Consider the following 27958-nt stretch of genomic DNA (forward strand, 5'->3'; position numbering starts at 1 on the left):
AAAACTGTTGCTTTTTTAGAACATTGAGAGTCTCGAAGCATTGGAGGTTAATTATGTATACCAGTTTCTGTTTAATTTAAGTTATAAGCTTAAGAATACTGAGCCCGCAAAGAAGTAACTTTTAAAAAGGTACGTGCGACAAAAACGTGCATCCCGTTAGCTGTTTGTAGCGTCAAATATGTCGCTCAGTGTTTGCCAGCGCTTGTATTGGATATACACATTGATTAGGCGAAATCTTAGAGGTGGAGAGCTTAGCTTTTTTACCCAATTATCAGTTCAACTCAGAGATCTAAGTTTCCATGTGTTATATGACACTGTATCATGCTAAAGTGTAAAGTTTTGATTTTACAAAATATTTTACTAGCTAGTAGATAAAACTAAATATTACGATTTAAAATGCATGTGGTGAGTTGGTCTCTTTCGAAGATTTAAAAAGTTTGTTGTTGCTTTTTTGTTTTACCGAAAACTAAGTTTGAGATAAATAATCAAGGAGCTTTACTATTCTTGAAAATATTTTGTGTCGTTTTACCGAACACGAGAAAGTTTATTATTTGAGTTATAACTTGATCTCTTCTAAAAATTCGTCCCTCAGTGGCTTAGCGGTAAGACTTACGACACTATAAACTAGGTTTCGATACTCGTAGTGAGCACAACACCAATATCCTTTTGTGTAATTTTGTGTTCAACTGCAAATAAATAAATAAGTCTTCAAGATTTTTAAAACTAGGACTATAAACAGTAAGCTTAGTAGTCTGAAATGTTTTATTATTTTATTTTATAAGAATATCGTATGTGTTTGTGTTTTTCTTATAGCAAAGCCACATCGGACTGTCTGCTGTAAATAAGAATATTTGTGATAAATGTACCGTGTGTGAAATAATATTGTATTAAGAACTTTTTAAGTATAAAAAGAGAGATAGAAATGAAACAAACTGAAATGCATCGTGAATGCGGTTTAATATTTTTCTCACAACTACATACTTTGTCATATTACAGAGATTTATGGATCGTGTTTAGATTCTGCTCAAATTTAATCAGCCAACAATTGTTTCTTTGTTTCGGTACAAAGTTACACAGATCTGCATTAAACCTTCACGGATCGAGCCCCACAGCATAGTGTTATAAACCCTCAGCAAAACACTGTTTATTATTTTTAAAATGTATGGAGGGAAATTAGCCAAGTTCTACTTTAGAAGAAGTTTTAACATACTCTTCGTTTCACTCGCATAATGTACTCTAATTTTGTAAAATATAACGTTCAGTATATATTTTTTTATATTTTTATATTTTATATTTTTTAAGTTATAAATTCAGCTCATTTGAATGATATTTTACTTTCTTTTTATCCCTGCTAAAAACACAACAAAAACCTGATGTTTGTAAAGGGATTTAGTCGAAAGTCACAGTTTTAATCTGGAAATTTCGTTCTGTTTATTTACTACACATTGTCTATTTTTATGGTAGGAACCCTTCCATTGATAATTCGTAAGACATTTTATAGCTGTTCTTACCTTGTAATTCTGCATAGCTCTCAATATAACTGTTTTGTATTTTCGCAATATGTAGTGGAGAACGAAATGATTTATATGCTTTGTGAATAAATAACACTTAGCTCCAGAAAACTAAAGAAAAAATTATCTATTGTTCTACCCAGAGTTACAATCTTGTTTGGCTTTCTAAACTCACTCTTAGCATGACGTTCCTTCTAATCTTTCATTTATGGTATTGTAATTTATATATTGGTTTCAAGTGTTCATACAGTTTACTAGGGAAAAAAGTGTTTCTGCCAAAGTGTCAATAAAGTTTTTCCCTTCGTGCATTTGGCTTATTTTAAGTCGATTTTATTTTCTGTGGTTAGCATTAGATTATGTTACTTTTTCAACAATAGATGTTTCTCCTAGGTTAACACTAGATGATTTTACTTGGTTAACACTAAATGATTTTATTGGTTAACACTAAATGATTTTACTTGGTTAGCACTAAATGATTTTAATTTGATAGCAAAAGATGACTTTACTAGATTAACAAGAAATAATTTAACTTTGATAGCGCTAGACGATTTTACTTGATTAACATTAGATGGTTTTCCTTCTTTAGCGCCTGATACTTTCAGCTGGCTGACACTATATAATTTTATGTGGTTAGTGCCAGATAATTCTGTTTGACTACCACCACATGATTGCACTAGTCCAAATAAGAATTCCTGATAAGAAAAAATAATTAAATTGAGTGCAAATTAAATTGCAACTGGTTTGTTACAAGTGAAATGAGAAAAAAAAAAATGCATTGAATTACATGAGGTCCAGTAATCGGAGAGTGTGCTAGACATTCGGATTTTCTTCTCTACAGCTCATAAGAAGCTAGATATAAAGAGCCACCTGACATAGTCGCTCTACCTCTGACCTTTGTACCGCTTTCCAGCTATCCGGTGCGTCCCACAGCTGAAAACCGAGATTTATTATTTTCATTCATTATCTTTCTTCAACAGGTCTAGCGCCTAGCTAGTTCTAGCACTGACTATAATTGTATTATTATTTGATAAAGCAAAGTAGTCTTCACGGTCTTTGACAACCTATTTATTATTATCATATGCAAAACTTATAAAGCTTTAGAATAAGCTCTGTAACCTAGTAACTCACGTAGCAGTGTAATAAAAAACAAACAAACAAATATAAGGAAGTGCTTATCGCTAAATAAAAAGATATGTATAGGGATGGCTACTGAATTTGAAAAAAGGAATCAAGCAAGACAGGGATGGAAGCGAATGTATTGACCGACTGGCTGATGAGAACAAAGCAGACTAAGCCATCTCGACTTTACATGACGAATAAAATCCCTGCCTTACTGGCTTCCTCGCTGGCAAAAACAGAACCAGAATTTCCAATTGTAAAATGTTACTATATTGTGCAATAGTCACAAAAGTAATATTAAGTTAACTAAAAGAAAGGTATAATGATGAAACTGAGATTCTACAGGGTGACCCGTAAGTCCCGACCCATCCATATATCTTATGTATCCAGTGTATCTGTGTGTTGTCCCCTCATTCTCGCTGCATAATATTATGCAACACCATGTTCTATGAGACATTTTTAAATGTAAATGGGCTTAAATGGGCCATATTTCTCTGAGAAAAACAAATTATAATACATGCGTAATTAAACATAACATGATAACATATGGATGGGTAAGGACTTACGGGCCACCCTGTGTACAAACACCAAACTTTCAATAAACAAAGTGGAGAAGCCAGTAATGTGGGGATTTTATTCTCCATGTAAAGTAGAGGTAACTTAATCTGTTTTGTAATCATTATCCGATGAAGTGATATGTCCATTTCCATTTCTATCTTGTTTGGTTCCTTCTCAAATTCAGTAGTCACCACTAGGTTTTTCATTTAAAAATATATATTTTTTCTTATTCACGTATATAACTTTTCGCATCATAAATTTTTATTTATTGATATTTTGACTCTTACATTGAAAGTTACAGAAGTGCTGTCAAACCAAGGTCAGATAATATGTATTTTTATTAATAAAGATACGTCTTTTCTTAATGTAAACTGTAACTGAACCATTTCATTCTAGACAGGTTTTCCACTTGACGCGAAGAGACGTATATAAATATTTACCAGCAAACGTCCTAAGAAACAATCCAACGCGATGACACCACTACGAAAGTTTCTGTGGTCCTCATTTATCACAATTGTATTATTCGAGTTATGTTTGGAGATTCAGGGATCTAATCGCGCCAAGTATAAGGATACCAAAACAAAGCTGTACCACCATCAGAAGACTTTCAGTCCAGTAAACGTCACAGGTCGTTCGAATCGTGTCCTAGGGTAAGTACTGAATGATTGAGGAATGTACTTTAGATGTCATAACATATGAGATGGAACTAGCATTAGAAGTGTTGTAACCTTACTTTCTTAGTTGAAAATATGTGTAACTGTTATTATAAGAAGCTTTATCTGTAACGAGAAAATAAAAAAAAATATTAGTGTTGGACAGGTTCCAATTACAAGTTAAGTTAGACTCAGCTTTATAATTCCGTTAGTGAAAAAGGACTAATCTTGCAGGCCTATTATAAACGTGTTTCTTATACTTTGGAAGGTCTCGCATGGCCTGAGGGGTAGGACACTCGACTCACATCCTGAGGGTTGCAAGATTTGAATCCTGTTCCGAGACATGCTCGTCCTTTCAGCTGAGGTGGTATTATAATGTGACAATCAGTCCCACTATTCATGGCAAAGAGTAAACCAAAAGTTGGCGGTGGATGGTGCTGACTGTCTACCTTTTCTTTAATTTATCACACATGTTTACGTCTAACAAGGCTTAAATGTAGCTTAGGTGTCACCATTTATGCCAGTTTAAATATATACTAAAACTCAGCTGGAATTCAAATATTATTGTTCCAGTTTAAGTCTGATGAGATTGAATTTTGGCCTAAATGTCACCATATTAATTTAAGTCTAGTAAGACTGAGCAGTTACTTAAGCATATATAATTTTACGAGAATATAATGGATGAATATCAGCTCTGAGTTCATGAAAACTTTTTAACAAAAATTTCAATGGCTTCCGGTCCTCGAAATCGACGGCCGATTTCATTGAGAAAGATGGCCTATGAATGAGGAATCATAACATCTTAGGCCTGTTAGGCCACGCCACTAATTATTTTAACAGAGCTTTGTATCTTTGGCCTACTTAAAAATGGTTTTGGAAGCTAGTGGCTGTGTTCAGTGGAATGTTTGTCAAGTGCAGCATGATACTAACCTCTTCGTCCTTCGCAGAAGATTGTTACAATGTAAACTGCGTTGTCATGCAATAATACGTAATGAAGGTGATCAAAATGAACATAATTGACTATTGTGGAAATATTTCCAATGACAGTACGAGATCTATCGTGTCGTTTTTATTTAGGATGATTAGTCCAGTTTATGACTTTCTGTCCTCTCCGTTCTGAAGTTATTACAATATGTCCATAGCAATAATAACTAAGGTGACACGTATGTATAATCAACGTAAAATATTTTAAGCATGGCGCTGTTTCCTCGTTTGTGTCGTTCCTATTTTTATGGTTGTTTTAGTGCAATTCCACAAACTCTAGTGTAAGTGCGTCGATATTCGTTGCAAAGTGGAAAGAATTATCCAAAATATATCTTTTTTTTTCTCGTTGAAAAGTGTGAAATGTTATAGATTTATACAACATCTTGCTTTGTTGTGGAGTATTTGCTTTTAAGTTTATTTCTTTTCTTAGTTAGAATAAAATAATCTCATAAATAATGTATACGAAGCGTAACAGGTAATTATTATAACTATGGTTTTATGTTCACATAAATAAAAATATAACAAACCAAACTCCAAATGAAGTTACTGTGAATATCTTTTGTTCATTGAACCTTTCAGTGTCCATCATAAGGAGAGGGGCATGGGGGACATGTCCTCCACTCTTTATGATTATTGTTTTTTGTATTGTTCTTCATAGAATAGTCCCATGCATCTCCTAGTTACTATAAACTATCCCCCAAACACATCACTTTTGAAACGAGTGTGTGTGTTTTTTTCTTACAGCAAAGCCATGTCGGGCTATCTGCTGAGTCCATCGAGGAGAATCGAACCCCTGATTTTAGCGTTGTAAATCCATAGACTTATCGCTGTACCAACGGAAGACCATTTGAAACGAAAGCTGCACTGCTGATGCACGTTTTGCTCACATTATCAATTAGGTATTGCTGAAAACGAAAGAAAGACTATTGAAATAGAAACAATTCTAGTACGCCAGAAAAATGATTTAAGCATGAGTGTTATATTATTTTGATATAAAGAGGACACTTGAGTGTTACACTTAAAACGATTACAAGCTGGATTTGAGAGCGATGGAAGTTTGAGATTCTCACTACTTGTTCAAAATGTCAGAAGGTACTTAAAATACAAGCGATAAGTGACTCATTGACATGTTTAAAGAGAACCTTTGTTCACTCGTCACTGTCAAGTTTATTTCTATAAATTCTTGAAATGTTCGAAAGAAGCTTCCATAAATTCCCTCTCCCCTCAGTGGCAAAGAGGTATGTATGTCTTGGAATTAGTACTAAACACTACTTGGAATTAGTAAAACAGAACAATGGAAACACTTATAAAGAAAATGTATTTCATGCACAGCGATCCCATTTAAACACAAAAAATTAAGGTACTTTTAAGTTACGGTTTGGAAAATGTTGCATTCTGAGCAATGTTAAACAATGAAAGCTTTGTATTTAACGTCGGGTTTTTTTAAAGTTTTTCAAGTGGTATCTCGCATTAGATTAATCAGAATTGGTCAAAGCACACAAAAATCTCCACGTAATTAAAGAAGGCGATTGGAGAGTCAGAGGTATCAATGACTTGGACGTGCCTTTTAGGCTTTGTTCATTGCTTTGTTTAATTTTTTTTTTAGAATGAAGCACAAAGTTACGTAATGGGTTATCTGTATTCTGCCCACCACAGGTATCGAGAGCCGGTTTCTAGCGGTGTGAGTCTGCAGACATTCCGCTCTGTCATTGGGGCGCGATTTGTTCATTAAAAGATATTGTTTTATCTTACAGACTATTACAAATCCTTTTAACACTCATAATGATCCAGTAAACAATATTTAATTAAAACTTACTAGTTTGTTTGTTTGTTTGTTTAAGCACAAATATACACGGTACTGAAACCAGATTTTTATTGTTATAAGCCCATGGACTTACCGCTGAGTCGTGAAGGGCAAATTTAATAAGAGGTTTCTAAGTTTTTTTGGACATATAATAAGTTTTCACAAATAAGGCTTAAAACATTGTTCATTGTAAAAACGAGCTTAAACTTCTTTCTCTGCTCGTAACTCCAGTTTATGAACAAGGGAGAATTTATATTCAGTGCATCGCTAGATGTACCAAACTGACAAATTATAACTTATTTTGAAAACATTCGCACAAGCATACCACCCATATCAAATTACCATACATAAAAATAAATACAGTTCGTCTATAAATTATTGAACATTTATTAATATAACACAACAAGAATGACGTAAGATAAACAACTGCGACAATTACTCCAGAGATGCAGGTACATTCGTGGGCAGAGTTCGATTATCCTCTAAACATCCTTCAAGTAACGAATAGTTCTAATGTCGCAGTTGTGATGGTTATTCAGACATGTAACGTTGACATATCCGGTACTTTCGTCTTATTGGTAGTTCTTGTCATATAACCCTATCTAAACTTGTGGGTAACTTCGGACATGTGTCTCTTGCATGTCACAAACTATAACTCTTTATCTGTTATTCCTATTGTACTGAATTAAGAAAATGGTTCAATAATTTATGGAAGTCATTTATTTGTTCATAGTGTATTGTAGTAATGAGTAGACCAACCGTGATGTTTCTGAATATATAAAAGATAAACAAATAGATGGTTTAGAAAATATTTCTTAGAACTAAATAATCGAAAATTATTTTTGTTTTAAAATTGATATCCAAAATGACTGTTGTTGTTGGTTATTAATAAACATAAAATTACACAAAATATATCTTTCCACCACGGGCATCGGAGACCCAATTTTAGTGGTATAACTCCGCAGACATGGCACTGTTCCCCTTGAGAGGCAGTCCATTACTTACGTGATGTTCATGACATTTTAAAATTATTTGTATTTAATATGGCCGGGTGTTTAGGGCGCCCATTTTGCAACCTGTAGGTTGAATCCCGTTATTGAAAATTTTACCCTTTCAGATGTGAGATTGCTATACTGTGACGGTCAGTCCCACTAATCGTTGATGGTGGGTGATGTTCATTAGCTGTCTTCCCTCTAGTCTATCACTTCAGAATTACCGACGGTTAGTGCAGACAGTCTTCGAGTATGTTTGCGAGAATTTCGGCAAACATACACATTTCATTTAGCAAAAATTTAAAAATTAACGTGATTGTAGGTACTTCTGAGAATTCACGGATCATCTTGTTTGTTCTTAATATCACACTTCTGGACAACGTATCTGCGTATAGTTGTCACAAAGTTTGAATTGATAGATTGATAGACTCTTGAACTACTCTTATCTGAACGAATAGTGGGATTTGACTGTCAACAATCTCAAAGTGGGGATCGAGCTTTTGCGGCAATGGGACGCAAATAATGTGTTCCACAATTCACAGTCGGGGTGTGTTAACCACTAGGGCACACCTGGCTGTACCACGTTCGTTTGTTTGTTTGTTTTGAATTTCGCACAAAGCTACTCGAGGGCTATCTGTGCTAGCTGTCCCTAATTTAGCAGTGTAAGACTAGAGGGAAGGCAACTAGTCATCACCACCCACCGCCAACTCTTGGGCTACTATTTTACCAACGAATAGTGGGATTGACCGTAATATTATAACGCCCCCACGGCTGAAAGGGGCGAGTATGTTTGGTGCGACGGGGATTCGAACCCGGGACCTTCAGATTACGAGTCGAACGCCTTAACCTACCTGGCCATGCCGGGCCTGAGTGTGTTTGTGTATATATATATAAACACGCTGCTCTTGATATAGAAAAACAGGAAAATTTACATGTTAGTATATGACTTGTTCCCTATTGGTGAAATTTTCGTAAAATGTATCATAATTTAGCTCCAGTACAATAATAATAAAGATTAGTTTGTGTGACGTTGCAATAAAGAGACTAATAATATTTTTTCACAAATCTTTTTTTACTGTTACTATAATGACAAAATTCATTATTAGACTTAATAATTTTTTTAATTTCTTAACTATTTGTTTGCAGAGCTACACAATAGGCTTTCTGTGACATCCTCATCACGAGTATCGAAATCCGATTTTTAGCTTTATAAGCCTTCACGCTTACCGCTAAGTTACGGGTAGGGAGCGGTTTTTTAATAGTTCATAATTATGATTTTAATGAGAGTTGAGTTCAAATATTAAAAACATAAAATTGTTGGGAAAACATCTGTCTAGACATAAAACGTAAAAGCCGGTAATTCATAATTAACTCCTAATGATGCTAGCCAATCAGTGCCTTTTCATGTTACTTTTTCTGTAAGAAAAAGAAATAAAAAAGAGTCTGATTTGGGGTGGTCGTGTCATGTGACTTGACACACGGTCTATAATGCGTGGATATGGCTTCTCAGATACTTCTAAACGCAACTATACGAGCCACAAGCCAATATGAAAATCTCTGTCTTTGTGAATTCTTTCTATTTAATGGCCTTTATTTATGATGCCTCCTGGGACCTATTGTGGACTATTTTATATTATCATTCTCATAAAAAATAAACAGTGCGTTTCCACGACTCAACTTATATGCGTTTGGGAAGAATAAACGTTATGGTTCTTTTCACGGTACAAACACAGGTCGCAACAGACTAGTACCGTAATTAGGCCTAAAGAGAATGCAAATTCATTAGTAGTTCTATGATGGTTTCTGAAAATAAAATAATAAATGATGACGAGTAAAACTAATGTTATACACATTATTCATTAAACTAATGTTTGTGAAGGTTTGTGATTAAAGGCAATTCATTGCATGACGATGAATAAACGTCAAGTACAAATGAAAGAGACGTGAAAAATAAGTGATATTCAGTTGACTTTTTCAGGGTCATTTTTATATTGTCAATCGCAAGATAGTCTCTACCTAATAACATTTCATTCTCAGCTCCTAAAAAGACTGTCAATTAACCTCTATGAGTACATCATAATGTAATGACACTTCATTTACTCCCTTTTGTTACTGACAAGTGTTACGATATCTATTGGACGCCCCCCGCTAGTACAGCGGTATGTCTCTGGCTTTACAACGCTAAAATCAGGGGTTCGATTCCCCTCGGTGGGCTGAGCAGATAGCCTTTGTGGCTTTGCTAAAAGAAAACACAAACACACAATCTATTGGATATTCACCTTGTAGTAAATCCCATATTTTATTTTTTTTCAGTTGGGTCATGTATATTTGGCGATAAAATTCGAATGCTTCCTCTTGTTATCCGTATCTTTGAAGTTAAATTCTTGTCCTGAAATATTGCATCGAGGATATAGATCAGTAACCACGCATGTACGATACCTTTGTTTGTTTGGAATAAAGAATTATTAAAACTCTGGTAGGAAAAATAAAGTCCCCATCTAGTACAGCGGTATGTCTCCGGATTTACAACGCTAAAATCAGGCGTTCAATTCCCCTCGGTGGGCTGAGCAGATAGCCCTTTGTGGCTTTGCTATAAGAAAACACACACACCCAGCAGAATTCAAATATTTATGTTATCGATAATATTATCATTACGTATCTTCTAGTTCATAATATCTAGTATTTAAGTTTTCTTGATTTTTATTTTACGTTACACTCCCATGAGAACTAAAATGATAACGTATTCTGGGTAGAAAATTATACAAAAAAAACTTTTGTTTTTGTTTTCATTTGTTCTTTTCGTTTCTTTTCGAGGGGGGGAAGGCTTGTGGACAGAAAAGTTGAAAACAATCCCTTTCGGTCAGTTAGATTCTTGGAAAACACAAATTATCCTTAGTTCAGGGTTTATTTGGAAATATTTATGGGACCTTTTTTAAATCACTATATGTTCATGTATGGATTGATGTCATAAATCACTATATGTTCATGTGTGGATTGATGTCATAAATCACTATATGTTCATGTGTGGATTGGTGTAATAAATCACTATATGTTCATGTGTGGATTGGTGTAATTAGAAGAAGTGGTCTGATTGAGTTTGATTCTCCCAGATCACCAGACTTCAAGTTAGACAATGTGTGTATCTTGAAACTAATGACAGTGAATATTAGCACTTTGATATTGTAGATTGATGATTTTATAATCCCTTTAATAATTTCAGCTTGAAAACATATTATTAAACATAATATTTTGTTCGTAACTCATGCTCGTGTGATTTCTTTGGTTGAATTGACTGTCTCTCTCTCGACATGATCTACTTGTTTGTTTTTGAATTTCGCATATATCCACTCAAGAGCTTCCTAATTACGAAGTAATAGACTAGAGGGAAGGCAGATACTTCACACTTCTCATTGCCAACTCTTTACCAATGAATAGGTGGATTGATCGTTACACTCTAATGCCCAAACCGCTGAAGAGGTGAGCATATTCTAACCCAAGATCCTCATATTTTGAGCAAGTGCTGTAACCACCAGGCCATGCTGGGCCACTACGTAGTGATGAGGTTGTTGGGTTGTAAGTTTATTACTTTGGTTCAACCCAATATATACTTGCATTAGCCCTAACTCTTTGTATTGCGATAGATTAAAAATCCATAGTTATTTCATTACAAGGTAGAGAAAATATATACGTTTAGTTTTTACTCGACCTATTTACCATTTTGTTTATCACTTTATTAATTCAAAAATAACGTGTTACATTGTTTACTTCAATCCTAGAAAATGTGTATTTTTCTTAATTGTTTAGGCGCCATGTGTGTATACACAATAATGTCATTACTAAACCCGTGAAGCACGTGGAATCGTACTGCAAGCCTGTTTACAAGACCCATAGACACTTGTGTGATAAGAAAAAACACCGTTACTGTACGTCGTACAAGTAAGTAAAACAGTGGTTAATTAATTACTTGAGGTATAATACTTAGCAATATGACTAAAGCTGAAAAGTAAACCGTAAAATAGAACCAGAGAAAATTAGTAACGTTCGATATTCTAAAAAAACACCAGTGTGTTTGTTACATGTTTGATTGAAGTATTTTATTATAATAGAAATTATAATTACCCAACTTGATGCTATCTTTCAAATATTTTTCATAGTATACTTATAATACACCCACAATGTCCTTTTACATAAATGCTTTATGTGGATTTAAGTTGTCATATAATGAAAATACGGTATTTGTGATAGTGTCAAATACACAGAGAATTTATTGTAAAAATCTTAAAACAACGTATCATAAGTATCGAGCCAATGACAATATTAATATATAGTATAATATCTAATTGAGTGAAAGTTAAACTTATATTTACTATGTTGTATTTTTGCTAACTTACGCTTGTTACTTTATCAGGAATGATTGAGTATTCTGTTTCAGGCATTTTTTTAAATATTGTAATAATGTTTCCCTGTAGATGGCGTAAATGAGTGTGTAAAGTTTTTAATTCATTCTTAAGACACTTTAAACTCTTAATCAGTGATGTCGAGAAACCCACTTGTTGAGAAATTTATATGCAAAAACGGCTCGTTTGGGTTGAGAAAATATTTTACATAGAAGAGCGAACAACGTTTCGACCTTCTTCGGTCATCGTCAGGTTCACAAAGAAAGAGGAAATTTACCGCCCTCTAGATTCCGACACTCAGTTGCACAACCCCTTTCAAACATGTGGTCAGCTTCCGGTCAGTTACCTCTTTCTTTGTGAACCTGACGATGACCGAAGAAGGTCGAAACGTTGTTCGCTCTTCTATGTAAAATATTTTCTCAACCCAAACGAGCCGTTTTTGCATATATATTTCTCTACAAGTGGGTTTCTCGACATCACTGATTATTATTTCATCACGGCGATTGTACGAGAACTTTAAACTATTGATTTGTAATGTTCTGTATTTGTAAATTTGTAGTAATGTCTTAGTAACCAATAAATACTGTGAAATATAAAGTTCTTACATATTTATTACTTTCCCTTCTTTTGACATTTATATCCTCACGACTTTTACATACAATTTCTTAACACGGCCTGTTTGTCTTAAGTTCCAAATACTCAACAGAAATATGTACATACAGCTAAATTACTGAGCGCTAAGTACCTAAAAGTTTCAGTTTTGTGTTTACTCAGTATTTATTATATATATATTTTTGTATCTTACAGAGACAAAATCGAACGATACTTGTTGTGAGAAATTAATTATGTTTTGTATTATTATTTTTGCGTGTGACTCGTAATCTGAGGGTCGCGGGTTCGCATCCCCGTCGCGCCAAACATGCTCGCCCTTTCAGCCGTGGGGACGTTATAAAATTACGGTCAATCCCACTATTCGTTGGTAAAAGAGTAGCCTAAGAGTTGGCGGTGGGTGGTGATGACTAGGTGCCTTCCCTCTAGTCTTTCACTGCTAAATTAGGGACGGCTAGCACAGATAGCTCTCGAGTAGCTTTGTGCGAAATTCAAAAAAACAAACAGAAACAAACAATTGTTATTTTTTTGCGTAAACTCGTACTTAATAAAATCTGTGACGTAAGCTCTACGTCATGACACTCTGTGACGTAAATTCGTACTTGATAACTCTCTAAAATAAATAAAATAAAAATCGTGGAAGGTATTCCGATTTAACACTTTGCGTCTCAGAAAGAAACGCAAAGCAATCGAGGGCGCTCAGAAGAGTCCTTCTCTTCACTCTACTCATGAAGTTAAATTTGTGCTGGGCTATCGATTAAGTGCTAAACCGAAAGAATGTTAAGTATAGCAGGTTATGCTGCGGGCTGGTGATAAAGGTCCGTTGGCGATCTGCAAGAGGTTAAATATTGACCAAAAAACAAAAAAAAACTTACAAGAGGATAGGGATCTATAAACTCCAAAGCTTCAGAATTTACTGTGGGGGGAAACGGGAGTACCCCGAGAAAACCCACTTTCACGATCAGGACGCCGAATAATCTGCACTGATCGTGCCCGGAAGTTGCTGAAAAGGAAATCGTGGCTAGTAAAGCTTTCAGAAAAAACAACAACAAAACATATGAATTAGAGCAACGACAGATCATGAGACCGGTCTAAGGCACCAGGAGGATATAGATAGGCCGTTCGTGGATATAAAACTGAGTTATCGATTTTGTCCGTATCGATGAGGCGTTCTATTTCTGTCTGGGACGATTTGTGTCTTCTTGCAAATCTGGTTTGTGTCTTTTTGCTGAACGTGACGTTGATGTCTGTTGCGACTGACGCGTTTGTGGTCTTAATGTGCGCGGGTTGAGTCTGGCTTGTGGCTGTATTCTCCAGATTAGGTCACTGTTGAAGATTAATGTCAACGTTAGTCAGAGTGTTCTTGTCTTTCATCTCAGAGTTGAGTGTAGATATGCTGCTGGCAGCAGAGATAATAGGCATCAGTGGAGTTGAAAGGCTTACTGGACGAGGGGTACTCTGATTGACAGACTTGACATGTTGAAGTGGAGTTGGTCGACGCCGGGGACGTTCGGCACTAAAATGAAAATAATGTAGGGTGCATCCGTGGTTGAGTATGTAATCAGCTACCTGCTTATGCTGAGTCACGATTTTTACAAAATGAGATGGTAGGCCTGTCGTCTTGGGGTGGATTCTATGAGCTGCATGGAGTTTCGAGGATATGGTTGTTTCTAGAGAATGTTGTATTTCGACTGGAGTTATGGAAAGATAAACATTCATAATGAATACTGAGTACAGGCTACTGGAACGTTTGGTGGGAGAGCACTGGACGTTGATGTTTGCATTCCACGGTTTACACAGGTTAACATGGTCCTAAAATGCCAAAGGCTGCAGTATTATACCTCCTCGACGAATGATTCTTGTTTTCCTAGGATCGACTGAGACATTGGGTTTATATTGGTCAATGATGGCAATAATCTGGCGAGGAGAGAAGTCCAGCGGTAATCCGCAAGAATTACCGGCGGTACTTATGATGTTGGCGTAGAAGGAAGCTTGTACGATAAAGGCAACATGGCAGCGAGGAATTCATACGTCTGAACACTTCAGCTACTAGTCAAGGAATGAAAACAAAATGAAACGTAATAACACAATCTGTGACGTATGTTTTTGTTTCATTTCGTGCAAAGCTACACGAGGGCTATCTGCGCTAGTCGTCCTTAATTTAACAGTATAAGACTAGAGGGAAGGCAGCTAATTATTACAATCTACCGCCAACTCTTTTACCAACGAATAGTGGGATTGGCCATAACTTTCTAACGCCCCACGGTTGAAAGGGCGAGTAAGTTTGGTGTAACGGCGATTCGAATTTGCGACCCTCAGATTACGAGTTCAATGCTTTAACCACCTGGCCATGCCAAGGCCTCTGTGACGTAAACTCGTAACTTAATGACACTCTGCTACGAGGCTTCAAGTAATTATAACAGTTTGTTTGTAATTAAGCACAAAGCTACATAATGGACTATCTGTGCTTTTATCGCCACTGGTATCAAAACCCGATTTCTAGCGTTGTAAGTCCGTAGACACACTGATATACCACTGGGAGACAGTTACGACAGTCAAAACATTAAATGTATAAATACGAATATATTCATTATATTTTTCAATTTTATCTTGTTATTTAATCTTCTAAATAAAGAAGTAAAGATACATGTCTTCAGTGAAAGCCAACAGGGGACATTCAACTATATTAACTTGAACTAATGTTTGTGAATACTGCACAGTCGTGACTTCACGAAACTTCAATTCCACTGATTGTTTCTGAGACCTAATATAATAGATCCGCCCTAATACAGCGGCAAGTCTAAGGATTTACAACGCCAAAATCAAGGGTTTGATTCTCCTAGGTGGACTTAGCAGATAGGCTGATGTGGCTTTGCTATAAGAAAACACACTCACGAAACTCGTATCCTCTATATTAAACCCACAGAGTAGTATATGAACGTGCCTACCGGTCACTTTATAAAATGGTTACCAAAACAGAGGAGGTTTACGCCTGTTGTCCAGGATGGTCCCAGCTTTCACCAGCTTCTCATGGATGTTTGAAAGGTAGGAAATAAATACGTTCTCCTAAAAGTTTGTATTACAATTATATGTATATAAAGAGAGAGTTAAGTACATATGAAAATACAGTACTAACCTTTTGAGAGTTTATGGTAAAAATGCATTTACTTGTACGTTAAAATGTATTTTACGGTTTTCTGTGTATGAACAACGGAAGTTAGATTTATCTTTAAATAATAATACATTTGAATTTATTACTTTAATATAGTTTACTATTAATTATAAGCCTTGTTTATGAGTAATGGTATAATGTGGTTGAAACTTATACTGTTGTTTGCAAATCGTCCTTACAGCCTTATGCTCTGTAATCTGTCAGAATTCTGGAAAATGTATTAAACCGGACCGTTGCTCTTGTACTAAAGGTTGGACGGGTAGATCTTGTGATGTAGGTGAGTTATGTATCTTGCATTTTTTTCTTTCTGAAATATATTGTGTTTTGGTCTTTCACAAAATTATTTGAGGGTTTTCTGCGCATAGTTTTCCCTAAAGTTTTTTAAACACGTTTTAAAAACAGAACTGTATATCATGTAATCAATAATGGCTCTAGGATATTTCTGGGCAGAATTTCAAATCGACCCATATATATATATGCGACCATTATTTTGTAATGCACTAATAGAACTTGCTTTGTTATGATTTTTAATGAAGTTCACTCGCTAATTTCATTTCAATTACATACACACAAACTTAATATTTCTCGAATACAGGCACAAACTTAGATAAGCCTTTTGAGTGCCCCTTTCTCCTAGATGTGATGGGCGCTAGGGAATAGCCTAGTTCACCTGGAGGCGCCACTACAAGCAATGTTAAAGAAAATTTGAAAACTGACTACAAGCTTCCAGAATCAATAGCTAGGAAATTCGTTAACAATCGAAAATTGGTTATCAGTTTGCAGCTTTGTTTTGAATTTCGCGCAAAGCTTCTCAAGGGCTATCTGCGCTAGTCGTCCCTAATTTAGCAGTGTAAGACTAGAGGGAAGGCAGCTAGTCATCACCACCCACCGCCAACTCTTGGGTTACTCTTTTACCAACGAATAGTGGTATTGACCGTCACATTATAACGCCCCCACGGCTGAAAGGGCGAGCATGTTTGGTGCGATCGGGATTCGAACTCGACACACTCGGATTAGGAGTCAAATGCCTTAACACACTTGGCCATGCTGGGCCTATCAGTTTACAACAAGACCAGTCCTACAAGTACTTTCAGTCACTCACACCCTATTAATTTAAATTAAATAATGCGAAGAGTGTCTAATACAGAATTTTGTTAAAGAGATTATGCAACTTTATGTAGAACAAACTCTTCCTTTGTTTTCTCATAGTAAAACAAAAACATTTTGGATAATTAAAGTGTTAGAGTATTAGTTAACTATATGGAATTAAATTGGTAATTTCTGATCTAACACGTTTTAAATCTTGGAAAGTAATCTGAACAGTCTTGTCACTAAAGGTTTACATGTGTGTTTGTTGATTATAGTAAGATGTTTTAAAGAAACACTTAACCTTATAATGCACCTTAAAACTTTGGTCCCGGTTCTAAACAATTATTATCAGTGAAGTAGTGATAATTAATTCTCAAATTACCAATACGTTTTTATTTTCTTCACTGTTGTTGGGTCCAAATATTACATCACATGGATCAGTTTTATGTTTTTGCCTGTTATAACAACAGTCATTGTAAGCAACTGATTAGAACAACTGAGTCAAATAATTCATTTTCGTCGTAAAATAACAATAGACAAATTCAATAATGATTATAGAGATTAATATTGATCGTATTTTTGTTTACTTTGTTGTGAATTATAATGAACCCTATAACCAATAGGGCTATACATAGATTTAGAAGAATTTGGCATATAAATAGTTAAAAAAATACGTTTAAAAACTGATGGATGCAGTCTTCGTCGGTAATTTTAGGATTAAATGGTATGGTGCATTTGTTTGATCTGTTTGTATGTGAATGCAATTTGAACAAAGGTTAACAATGGCATTATTAGGCCTAACGTACACATGTCAAATTTGCAGTCTAAATGAAGGTTATTTATTTATTTCTTACAGATGTGAACGAGTGCCGGAAAGATGAATATCTCTGTGAACACCAGTGTATCAATATCCAAGGCAGTTACCGTTGTGAATGTCATAGAGGATTTAGATTGCAATCAGATGGCAAGTCTTGCAAAAGTAAAAATATTTCTCGTTTAATCTTATAAGATTTAGACAGCTTTGTTGTCTTGAGTTTGTTAGGAATATGTGGGTTAGCGTCAACAAACTCGAACATATGACCAACTTCCTTGGAATCTCTCAAGCTGATCCACTTTGTTCAAATTAAGTTCCGTTCTATCATTATATAAAATATTTTATTTTATTGTGTAAAATAATTATATAGAACTTTATTTTATCTGGCTAACGGATTTCTAAAACGCCAGGCACAAAGCAGCTCCAGTCATACAACATGTTTGTGAGTACATGGTCTTCAATGTGTAAGACTTGAAATATTATACATAGATGTTTTCTTTTAACTCTTTTGTTATAACATAATTTTACTCTTTTTGTTTTGGAATGTTTTCTTTTATTTCTTTTGTTATAATTTTTTGCACCCCTTTTATTTTCCATAAACCAGTTTAACTGGAACATGCCAATATCGTATTTAAAGCATCTGTAAAAACTGATCAAGGCCCGGCATGGCCAGGTGGTTAAGGCACTGGACTTGTAATTCGAGGGTTGCGAGTTCGAATCCCCGTCACACCAAATATGCTCGCTCTTTCAGCCGTAGGAGTCAATCTCACTATTCGTTGGTAAAAGAGTAGCCTAAGAGTTGGCGTTGGGTGGTGATGTCCAACTGCCTTCCCTCTAGTCATACACTGCTAAATTAGGAACGGCTAGCGCAGATAACTCTCGTGTAGCTTTGCGCGAAATTCAAAACAAAAACAAACAAAACAAAAACCGATAGAGTAACTAACTTTAATCCTCGATTTAAACGGTATTTATCACCGATCGAAGGTTTATTTTAATAAGTTTTTCGTTGCTCTTAATTGTTTTTATGCCATCCTATGAATATCGTTCGAAATAATATTGTTTGTTTCACCTCAAGTGACGTATAATGGGCATGTTTGGTAAAGGTGCAGGTCTTACTTTCATTGCGAAAAATATTTTTATCACGTCTTATCGTTATTCCGAGGGAATTAGTACGACGACTAATATAAAAGTATATATTATTTTTTAATTCATTTTGAAATTAATCTCGATATTTTCTATCAAAGTGCAGTATCATAAAACTTATATAAAAAGGGTCATAATCCTGCCGTAAAATGTAAACATTTTCTTTTGTAGTAAGTCTGGAGTATATTCCAGGATATCAAGAATTTTTAAAAGGATACGAAGAACTGACGGAGAAGGTCATAAGCTTGGAAAAGGTTAATTTGGTTTATGTTTAATATTGTGTGGTTTTTAGTGTGTCTACTATTTTTTTCCATAGCAAAATTGTTTATATAACTAGCTTGTTCACGTGTGTATTTTAATTTAAACAATATATATATATATATATATATATATAACTTAAGATACTGATGTTTTACGGGTTTTCTAACACTAAATATTCTACGAATTATTTAAACGAGTAAATCTTCTATCCAAGCACTATCTGATCTATCACTACATTGATTTTACGAGAGACAATCTGTTGGAAAAAATGACGAAGTATAATGCATGTGATAACGATTGCTTTGAATTACTTAATTTATATATATTTGCACAATTAATATATTAAAAATGCTTTAATAATTTAGCTTCTAAACTTTCTCTGTTGGCATTCAAGGCACTGTAATTATATTAATATGGCACCATTAAAGCCAGTATTCACCAAGAAATAATTGCTTAGACTTTAAATGTGAATTTTATGAAGAGAAGAAAACAACAACGTCAATGTTTCGTTATGCAGTAATTCACACAGAGGTAAAATTTAAACCAGAAAATCAAGAAGAAATTATTGATAAACAAGTGGCGCCACAGTAAAAATAAAATCGCCTAAATACAGCAATTTGAAAATATAGGCTTATGTGTGTGTTTTTCTTACAGCAAAGCCACAACAAAATTAGCTATTTTTATGCACTTATGTAAGATATCTCTTACTAAAAACTAAACAAAATTAATGACAGCAAAACTTTTTTTTTGCGGAATACAACAGCTAGAAAAACGTGAAAGGTTTATATTTTGTTCAAAAGTACTCAACCCCCCCGCTAGTACAGCGGTATGTCTCCGGATTTACAACGCTAAAATCAGGGGTTCGATTCCCCTCGGTGGGCTGAGCTGATAGCCCGATGTGGCTTTGCTATAAGAAAAACACACAAAATACCTAAAGATATATGTTTTATAATTAAGTGCCTCTATACCTATACCTATGTGGGCCTGGCATGGCCTCTCGCGTAAGGCGTGCGACTCGCAATCCGAGGGTCGCGAGTTCGCGCCCGCGTCGCGCCAAACATGCTCGCCCTCCCAGCCGTGGGGGCGTTATAATGTTACGGTCAATCCCACTATTCGTTGGTAAAAGAGTAGCCCAAGAGTTGGCGGTGGGTGGTGATGACTAGCTGCCTTCCCTCTAGTCTTACACTGCTAAATTAGGGACGGCTCGGTGCAGTGGTTAACAACCTTCTCACTTAAATACTTGTTGAAGAATCCGCAAGCGATTGCGGCCCTATGTTCCTAGATGGAACCTAATGGTGATAACTATACCTATATATCTACGATTTGTTAACCTTATAAGATAAAGAACCTAAAAGTGTGTGTGTGTTTGTTTGTTTTGGAATTTCGCACAAAGCTACTCGAGGGCTATCTGTGCTAGCCATCCCTAATTTAGCAATGTAAGAGTAGAGGGAAGGCAGCTAGTCATCACCACCCACCTCCAACTCTTGGGCTACTCTTTTACCAGCGAAAAGTGAGATTGACCGTCACATTATAACGCCCCCACGGCTGGGAGGGCGAGCATGTTTGGCGCGACTCGGGCGCGAACCCGCGACCCTCAGGTTACGAAGCGCACGCCTTAACGCGCTAGGCCATGCCAGGCCTGTGTGTGTGTGTGTGTTTCCTTATAGCAAAGACACATCGGATTATTTGCTGAACTCACCGAGGGGAATTGAACTCCTGATTTTAGCGTTTTAAATCCGTAGGCTTACCGCTCTACTAGCGGGGGGCGAAACTAAAAGTAAAAACCACATCTGAGTTAAAAAAGTACAGAAAGATTTTAAATATAATCCTGATTTTTGCTCTTCGCAAAAATGTTTTTTGTTTGTGGTTAAGCGCAATGGAATATCTGTGTTGTGCACACCACGGATATAGAAACCCGGCTTTTAGCGTTATCAGACTTCAGACATACCGCTCTGAATCACTGAGGGACAGAAATATTCTCTCTTATAGGTATTTGGGTATTGATGTTTATACACCAGGATGGTCAGGTTTAGTCGACCTCTTCCTCCTTTCTTTAAATTTTCTTTTTGCAAGAACGAAGTGTATTTATATATTGCAGAGATGCCAACTATTTCAAATGACTGAGCGTAATGATTGTAGACAGAGCCCTTTATCATTTGCGGCTAGTTGGCATGACCAATGTCTCTAAGCTGTTTATTATTATATTATTATTATAACTATTATTATTTATTGGTGAGATGCCGATTTTGTATGTCTGGAGCAATCGTTTATTCCGCCATGCGCCACAGAAAAATCGATGTGACAAACTGTACAAAACGCATAAGTGTCACTGACTTTTGATGCAATGACCGGATATCTTGCACCATACTCTTTCCTAAATTTTTGATTCACAATTTTAGTCCTTTTAGATTTGCCAGAAAGAAGACAATCTGGTGAACGAGGCCTCATTTTTTTCCATCTTGTGAACAATCGCATTGGTGTTTCTATGCCGCTTAGAAAACGAGAAATACCCATCTACGCGAGCGCTGGTTGGCTGTCAAACACTGATGACGTAACTATAGATTCCCCCACGTACCCAATATGGAGAAGCACCACACTCAAACTATTGATAGACGTTGGAAATACAAATATTTTTTATTATTTCAAGCACAAACATGATTATCGCAAGTAGCCATTTGGACAATGTCTTTTATTTATTATCAAAATTTATTTGTATCTCACTAGAAATTTTCTTTTCATCCCTTTCAAGCGCTGGGGGAACAATTTATCACTTTATTGTATAGGCCTATATAATATATAATAATTTGGGAGTTGCAACAAGTCGTAATATTTGTCTGTATGAGCGTATAGTGATAATGTATACACCAAACTCGTAATGATTAAGCTCAGATTGTAATGATTGGCATCTCTGATATTGTACACGAGGGCTAAAGTACCCTGCACTTATTCAGGTCCCTTTCAGGGCAAACAGAAATACTGTTTTTGTTGTTTTGAATTTCGCACAAAGCTACGCGAAGGCTATCTTCGCTAGCTATCCGTAATTTAGTAGTGTAAGACTAGAGGGAAGGCAGCTAGTCATCACCACCCACCGCCAACTATTGGGCTACCTTTTACCAACGAATAGTGGGATTGACCGTAATATTATAACACCCCCACGATTGAAAGAGCGGGAATGTTTAGTGCGACAGGGATTTGAACCCGCGACCCTCAGATTACGAGTCGAACGCTTTAATTCATCTAGCCATGCCGGGCCTATTTTGTTTAGAACTGAATATTGTATCGACTAAGTCCACGCTGAACAAATTAATTCTAACAGAAATACTGAGAAGTGTTAAATATTTTTCCTTCTTTATAGTTACAAGGAGCTTAGTTTTCATTATTGCAACTAAATAAACTTTCAGCACTCACATGACTCATTAATTAGTCGCCACGCAGCGGTATGTCTGCGAACTTACTTCGTTAGAATCCAGGTTTCGATATCTGTGCTGTGCAGAACACAGATTGCCTATTGTGTAGATTTGTGCTTAATTACAAACAGACACTAACGAACCTACTATGTGTTGTTTTTGTGTGGTTCTGGTCTTTCAGCTAACAAAATAAAGAGAAGATCTGAATGATATACAGGCAGCGTAATGACTAGGAGAGAAATAAAGGTGGGTCTCGAATGTGCAGAAAGTGTCGACAGAGGTAGGAAAACGACACAGATGTTAAATGTACAGATATAAATGGTTAAGGAACTTTATTAGCATAAACCATCCAAGGTCTCTTTGAATTCTTGCTTGGCTGATTTCATACAGACAGTAGGACTACCATTAATAATTCGGCTTACGTTGAACCAATGGACAGAGCAAAGGCACGAGGACAGGGCGAAATGTAAGTTATATGATTCAACAGCACAAATCCTTGACTTTCTGCACTGGGGCACGAACTGATTAGTATCCAAACTGGACCTGGACTAAGAGTGGACCTAGATAAAAACTTGCTTCTAATATGCACAAAGAAGACAACTAAATGAGTTTCGCCTTAAGACGCTTACTAAAAGACCCAAATGTAACAGTCACACTATCGAACAAACTGAAACAATCCAGATTCTTAGAAGACATTTTACGCGTCTGTGTCTGTATATTTGTAGGCTTCAATTTGCATCATAATCTGTGAACAGTAATCAAAATGATTTAAATATTTTAGTCGTTGTATACATTTACATTACATATTTTACCTCCGCTTTGGTTTATCACTGCTAAACTTGAGAACATATAACCCTAAATTGGAAGTTTAATACATGCGATAGACTCATTACAGATTGCCCATTTTGTGGGAGTTTGTACTTAATTAAAAGAATTTAAAGAATGAAACTGATTGAACCACAGCATTTCTCAAGTAAAGTTAATTAAGCATAAAATCCATTGGAGTTTAGAAGTTAGTTCATGGAAAGGTGAATATTCTCTATTGTTATAGGAAGATCGTCAATATAAAGTTTCCTAATTGACAGCAGTCAGTTCATGCATGTTGGTATTTATTCTTTACCCTTCTTTGAGTTCCCCAAGACAGATACTCTGACGTTCTGTACCATTGACGAAGCCACGAGAGGGCCTGGACGAGCCACTGCCCGCATGCTCAGCATTAAGACCCTCAATTCAGTCTTTTTGACAGATTCCTTATTTGAAGAAATCAGGCGTAGCGCCTCTTGGTCGTCCATTGGTAAAGCACTTGAGATACCATTGATAAAGCACTTAAGACACTATTTGTAAAGTGCTTAAGACACCATTGGCAAAGTACTTAAGTCACTATTTGTAAATTGCTTAAGACACCATTAGTAAAGCACTTAAGACACCATTGATAAAGCAATTTGGACACCATTGGTAAAGCACTTGAGACACTATTTGTAAAGTACTTAAGACACCATTAGTGAAGTACTTAAGACCACTATTCTCCCTCATAAGTCAGAAGGTCTTTAAAAATATATAAATAATAACCCAAACTGTGTGACACCTTATTCAGACTATATTGACCCAATGTTTCAAATGTAAAATACGTTTTCGAAATAAAAAATGTTAGCAACATATTGTTCCTAAATCATTTAGTAACAATTATAATTTTATTTTTTTATATTACCATGGTTTTAAATAAACTAATTAGAAGGTCCTGTTACAGTTAAAGTAATTTTGGTTTCTGAAAGAAATATCCAATTTTGAAGTGTAATGTTATATACATACGTCGGTGGGTGTAAATAGATTACTTTTAAAAATGTGCTACAATTAACTACGTTATTAAGATTATTTCTTAGTTTGTTTTGATTAGAAATAAATTCATACTAAGTAATACAGGTATTCAATCGTCACTAGGTTCAAAGGAAATACAACTTTACTAGGCTTGAGAATCGACTAGAAAGAATCGCAAACAAAGCTGTATCGCTACAACAACAACAATCGCGTTTGTTTTTCAAGAACTCCCTGCCGACTCTCCACTACAGCCTTAACAATTCTCTCTACGGGTCAGCTTGGGATCGGATAAACTCTCTCAGTGAGCAAATATCAATTCTTGAAGAAAGACTGGGACATTGTAAGTAATTGCTGGGGTTTACGTATTCTGAAAAATATAGATATATATGACACTGATGTATAGTTAAAAACTGCTTAATTTTTACTTCTGTGTTCGCTTGACGCGGTATTTAAAGCGTAAAAGAGTTGCATCAATAATTCTATAATAATACATTTTGTTAGATCAGGGTATCGTATCTTTGTGTACGTGTGTGCCATGTTTAGTCTCTGTACGTTTAATATCACGTAAAATGAATAAAGTAAATAACAAAAGGTAATTAAGATCCATTATACAGGGTGGCCCGTAAGTCCCTACCAATCCATATATATTATGTATCCAGTGTATCTGTGTGCTGTCCCTCATTCTCAATGCATTATATTATACGACGCCATGTTCTATGAAACATTTTCCTCAACATAGCAGGGGTTATTGTTCCAAATGCCGCGGTAACAGCTGCCTTCAACTCATCATTAGTATTATAACGTTGTTTAGACACAATGTCCTTTATTTATCCCCAAAGAGAGTTATCACATGTATTCTTGCGCTCATGTACCCACGTACTTGTCACAATACGCTCTTCAAGTGTAAATGGGCTTACATCGGCCATATTTCTCTGAAAAAAAAAAAACCTGCGTAATTGAATATAACATAATAACATATGGATGGGTAGGGGCTTACGGGCCACCCTGTACAAGGTAACGAATAAACCGAACCCTAGAGGATTTTGAGAACAAGAATAAAAGAAAATGAATTATTTTTTTAATGTAAATGTTCCAGTTACTGGTCATTCACCTCGAATCACTATTAAATTAATAAACATAAAATACTAATAACTTTTATGTCGTTATGCAAAATCCCTATGGGTAGTGACATTTGTACCACTCTGTATGTGGCTGTGATGTTTGAATGTTTTGAACTTCATATTTTATAAAGTTAAGCTTAATGTGAAGTGGAGAACACTTTAACAAAATACCTTATTTCAACAATTGTAAACTTCATTCTGTTTCGTTCTATTAATAATTTATATTTCCCCCTTTTACCAAAGTATATTTATTTGTTTTTTTAAAGGTACCTGTAATCAGTAGCGACACCTACTGGTCTCCAACGTGTGCCACAATTTTAATTTTAAGGATTCTGTTCCTGTTCTTCTCGAGATGAAGCCCTGAAACTGACAAACACTTTCAACAGATTTTCGATGTTTTCTAAAGGATTCTTAGCAAGGTTTTGTTCAGTGTCATTTTCCTGAAGATGGTGCTGAATATGTTTTGATCACACATAATTCTGTTCTAAATAAGTGTTACTCAAACCTTTTAGGGGGTTCTGCTATGTAATACTCACACCCCTCGAAAAAATGTAATATTTATATACATACACCAAGTGACGACAACGACAAATTTAACTTAAAAGCGAAACGGTCTCTTGACGCTTCTCGTTGCTTTTCCCCCAAAAATACGATCACGTACCCCGGAAGGCGCGCCCCTCTGTTTGAGAACTACTGCTCTAGATAATTAGACTAGAGTTTAAGAAATAATTATATCAGAACTAATACTATGATTATACTTTCTTTGAAATTAAGTTACCATCCATTAGGTTAACTGAATTCCAGGGCTACTTCTTCTGTCTTTATATATATATATATATATCATATATGTATATTCGTTCCCGTTTTGTTAACGCGAAGCCAAAGAATGACTATCTGCGTTGTAATCGCCCCGTGAATTGACCACTGGATTCTAGCGTGATCTGCTCTGAAGTAGAGGCGTCGCTAGGCACTGGCACACGGGCCCCGTGCCCCAATTCTATTTAACAGCGTCACGAATTTCCAACTGTCTTAAAACCAGCATAGAAACTCATGACCGATACGATACCGAAACGCTCTAAATTCCAGCGCCCATGGATGAGAGCCTCAAATCTAGCAAAGCCTCTGTTCTTTGAACTTACCATTAAACCACCGTGGAACATAAAAGTCAGATGATAATAAAATAGACCAGTCACTAAGATAACTGTGTGTGCTGACAGATCTGTTGTGACACATAACAAAAGTAAATTAGTTCGCTTCTTGTGTGATCTCGCGTGTATAGCCTGTAGTGCACTTATATTTATTTGTCCATTTCGTTATAGCAGTGTTAACACGCCAACGCTGAGTGCCACAAACTTCTCTACATTCGCACTGCTTCAAAAATTCATATTTTATTGTACGGATAGCTAATATACGACAGCTTTCCTATTTGAATTTATGATGTACCTTTTTTCTGTACCAAAAATAAAATAAAAACGTAATAGATGAAAGAAAAAATATGACTGATGTGCTTGAGGGTTTCAAATCAAAAATCTGTTGATATAAATTGCAGTCGTTGAAGCAGTAGGCTTGAGATCTTTGTTCTCTACACGTTTTCCGAGTATTCTGAATATTTATTATATATTTAACAATACGTTATTGTTTTCATGTTATTTTAGTGTCCAACATCTGACTAACTCGACCCGGTATGGCCAGGTGGTGAGGGCAGTTTACTGTCAATCTGAGGGTCGTGTATTCGAATCCTCGTCCCACTAAACATGCTCGTCCTTTCAGCCGTAGAAATGTTATAATATGACGGTTAGTACCACTATTCATTGGTAAAAAGTACCTCAAGAGTTAGCGGTGGGTGGTGATGACTAGCTGCCTTCTCTTTAGTCTTACACTGCTAGATGAGGGACGGCTAGCACGGATAATCTTCGTGTAGCTTTGCTCGAAATTCAAAATAAATCAAATCAACTGACTAACTTGCGATACTAATAAAACAAAAGTCCATTTTTTTTCTAGATTTTCAGGTGTTAATTATACAACATAGCCTGGCATGGCCAGGTGGTTAAGGCGTTCGACTTGTAATCTTAGGGTTGCGAGTTCGAATCCCCGTCGCACCACATATCCTCGTCTTTTCAGCCGTGGGAGCGTTATAAGTGACAGTCACTCTTCTATTCGTAGGTAGAAAAACTGAGTTACGGTGATCGAATCATTTCAGTTAAAGTAGGGAAGTGAACACTGTTGAACCTAATACAGTTTGATTCCTGAAGTATTCACCTGAAATGGTTAATAGCGTTGTATGAGGTTCGATAAAATGATGTTACAAAATGAAATATGTTATCGTTCTTAAATAATTTTATGAACTGAGATTGACTGATTGTTTGCAATTAAGCACAAAGCTATACGTACTCTACCCACCATGGGTATCGAAAGCCGGTTTCGAGTTGTGTGAGTTTGTAAACATGCCGCTGTGCCACAGGGAGGGAGGGTTATTAACTAAAAAAATAATAAAGTAGCTTCGTAAAGT

The 27958-nt window shown here is 35.8% G+C and overlaps 1 protein-coding gene across 2 annotated transcripts; it reads left to right on the plus strand.

The window, feature by feature from the left end:
* Positions 1 to 27958, plus strand: LOC143252229 (epidermal growth factor-like protein 8). Of its 2 annotated transcripts, none has more exons than XM_076504032.1 (9): positions 1 to 129; positions 3585 to 3838; positions 11426 to 11557; positions 15554 to 15672; positions 15981 to 16076; positions 17745 to 17867; positions 19017 to 19099; positions 24452 to 24668; positions 25716 to 27958. In XM_076504032.1, exons 2-9 carry the CDS (start codon positions 3660 to 3662, stop codon positions 25730 to 25732), a joined length of 966 nt encoding a protein of 321 aa, XP_076360147.1. In that variant the 5' UTR covers positions 1 to 129; positions 3585 to 3659; the 3' UTR covers positions 25733 to 27958. The 2 variants fall into 2 exon arrangements, with proteins under 2 accessions (XP_076360147.1, XP_076360148.1); XM_076504033.1 differs by having other exon boundaries at positions 17 to 129; positions 3589 to 3838; positions 25716 to 25870.

Source organism: Tachypleus tridentatus, chromosome 6 (assembly GCF_004210375.1).
Source record: "Tachypleus tridentatus isolate NWPU-2018 chromosome 6, ASM421037v1, whole genome shotgun sequence".
In the NCBI taxonomy this organism is placed as follows: Eukaryota; Metazoa; Arthropoda; class Merostomata; order Xiphosura; family Limulidae; genus Tachypleus; species Tachypleus tridentatus.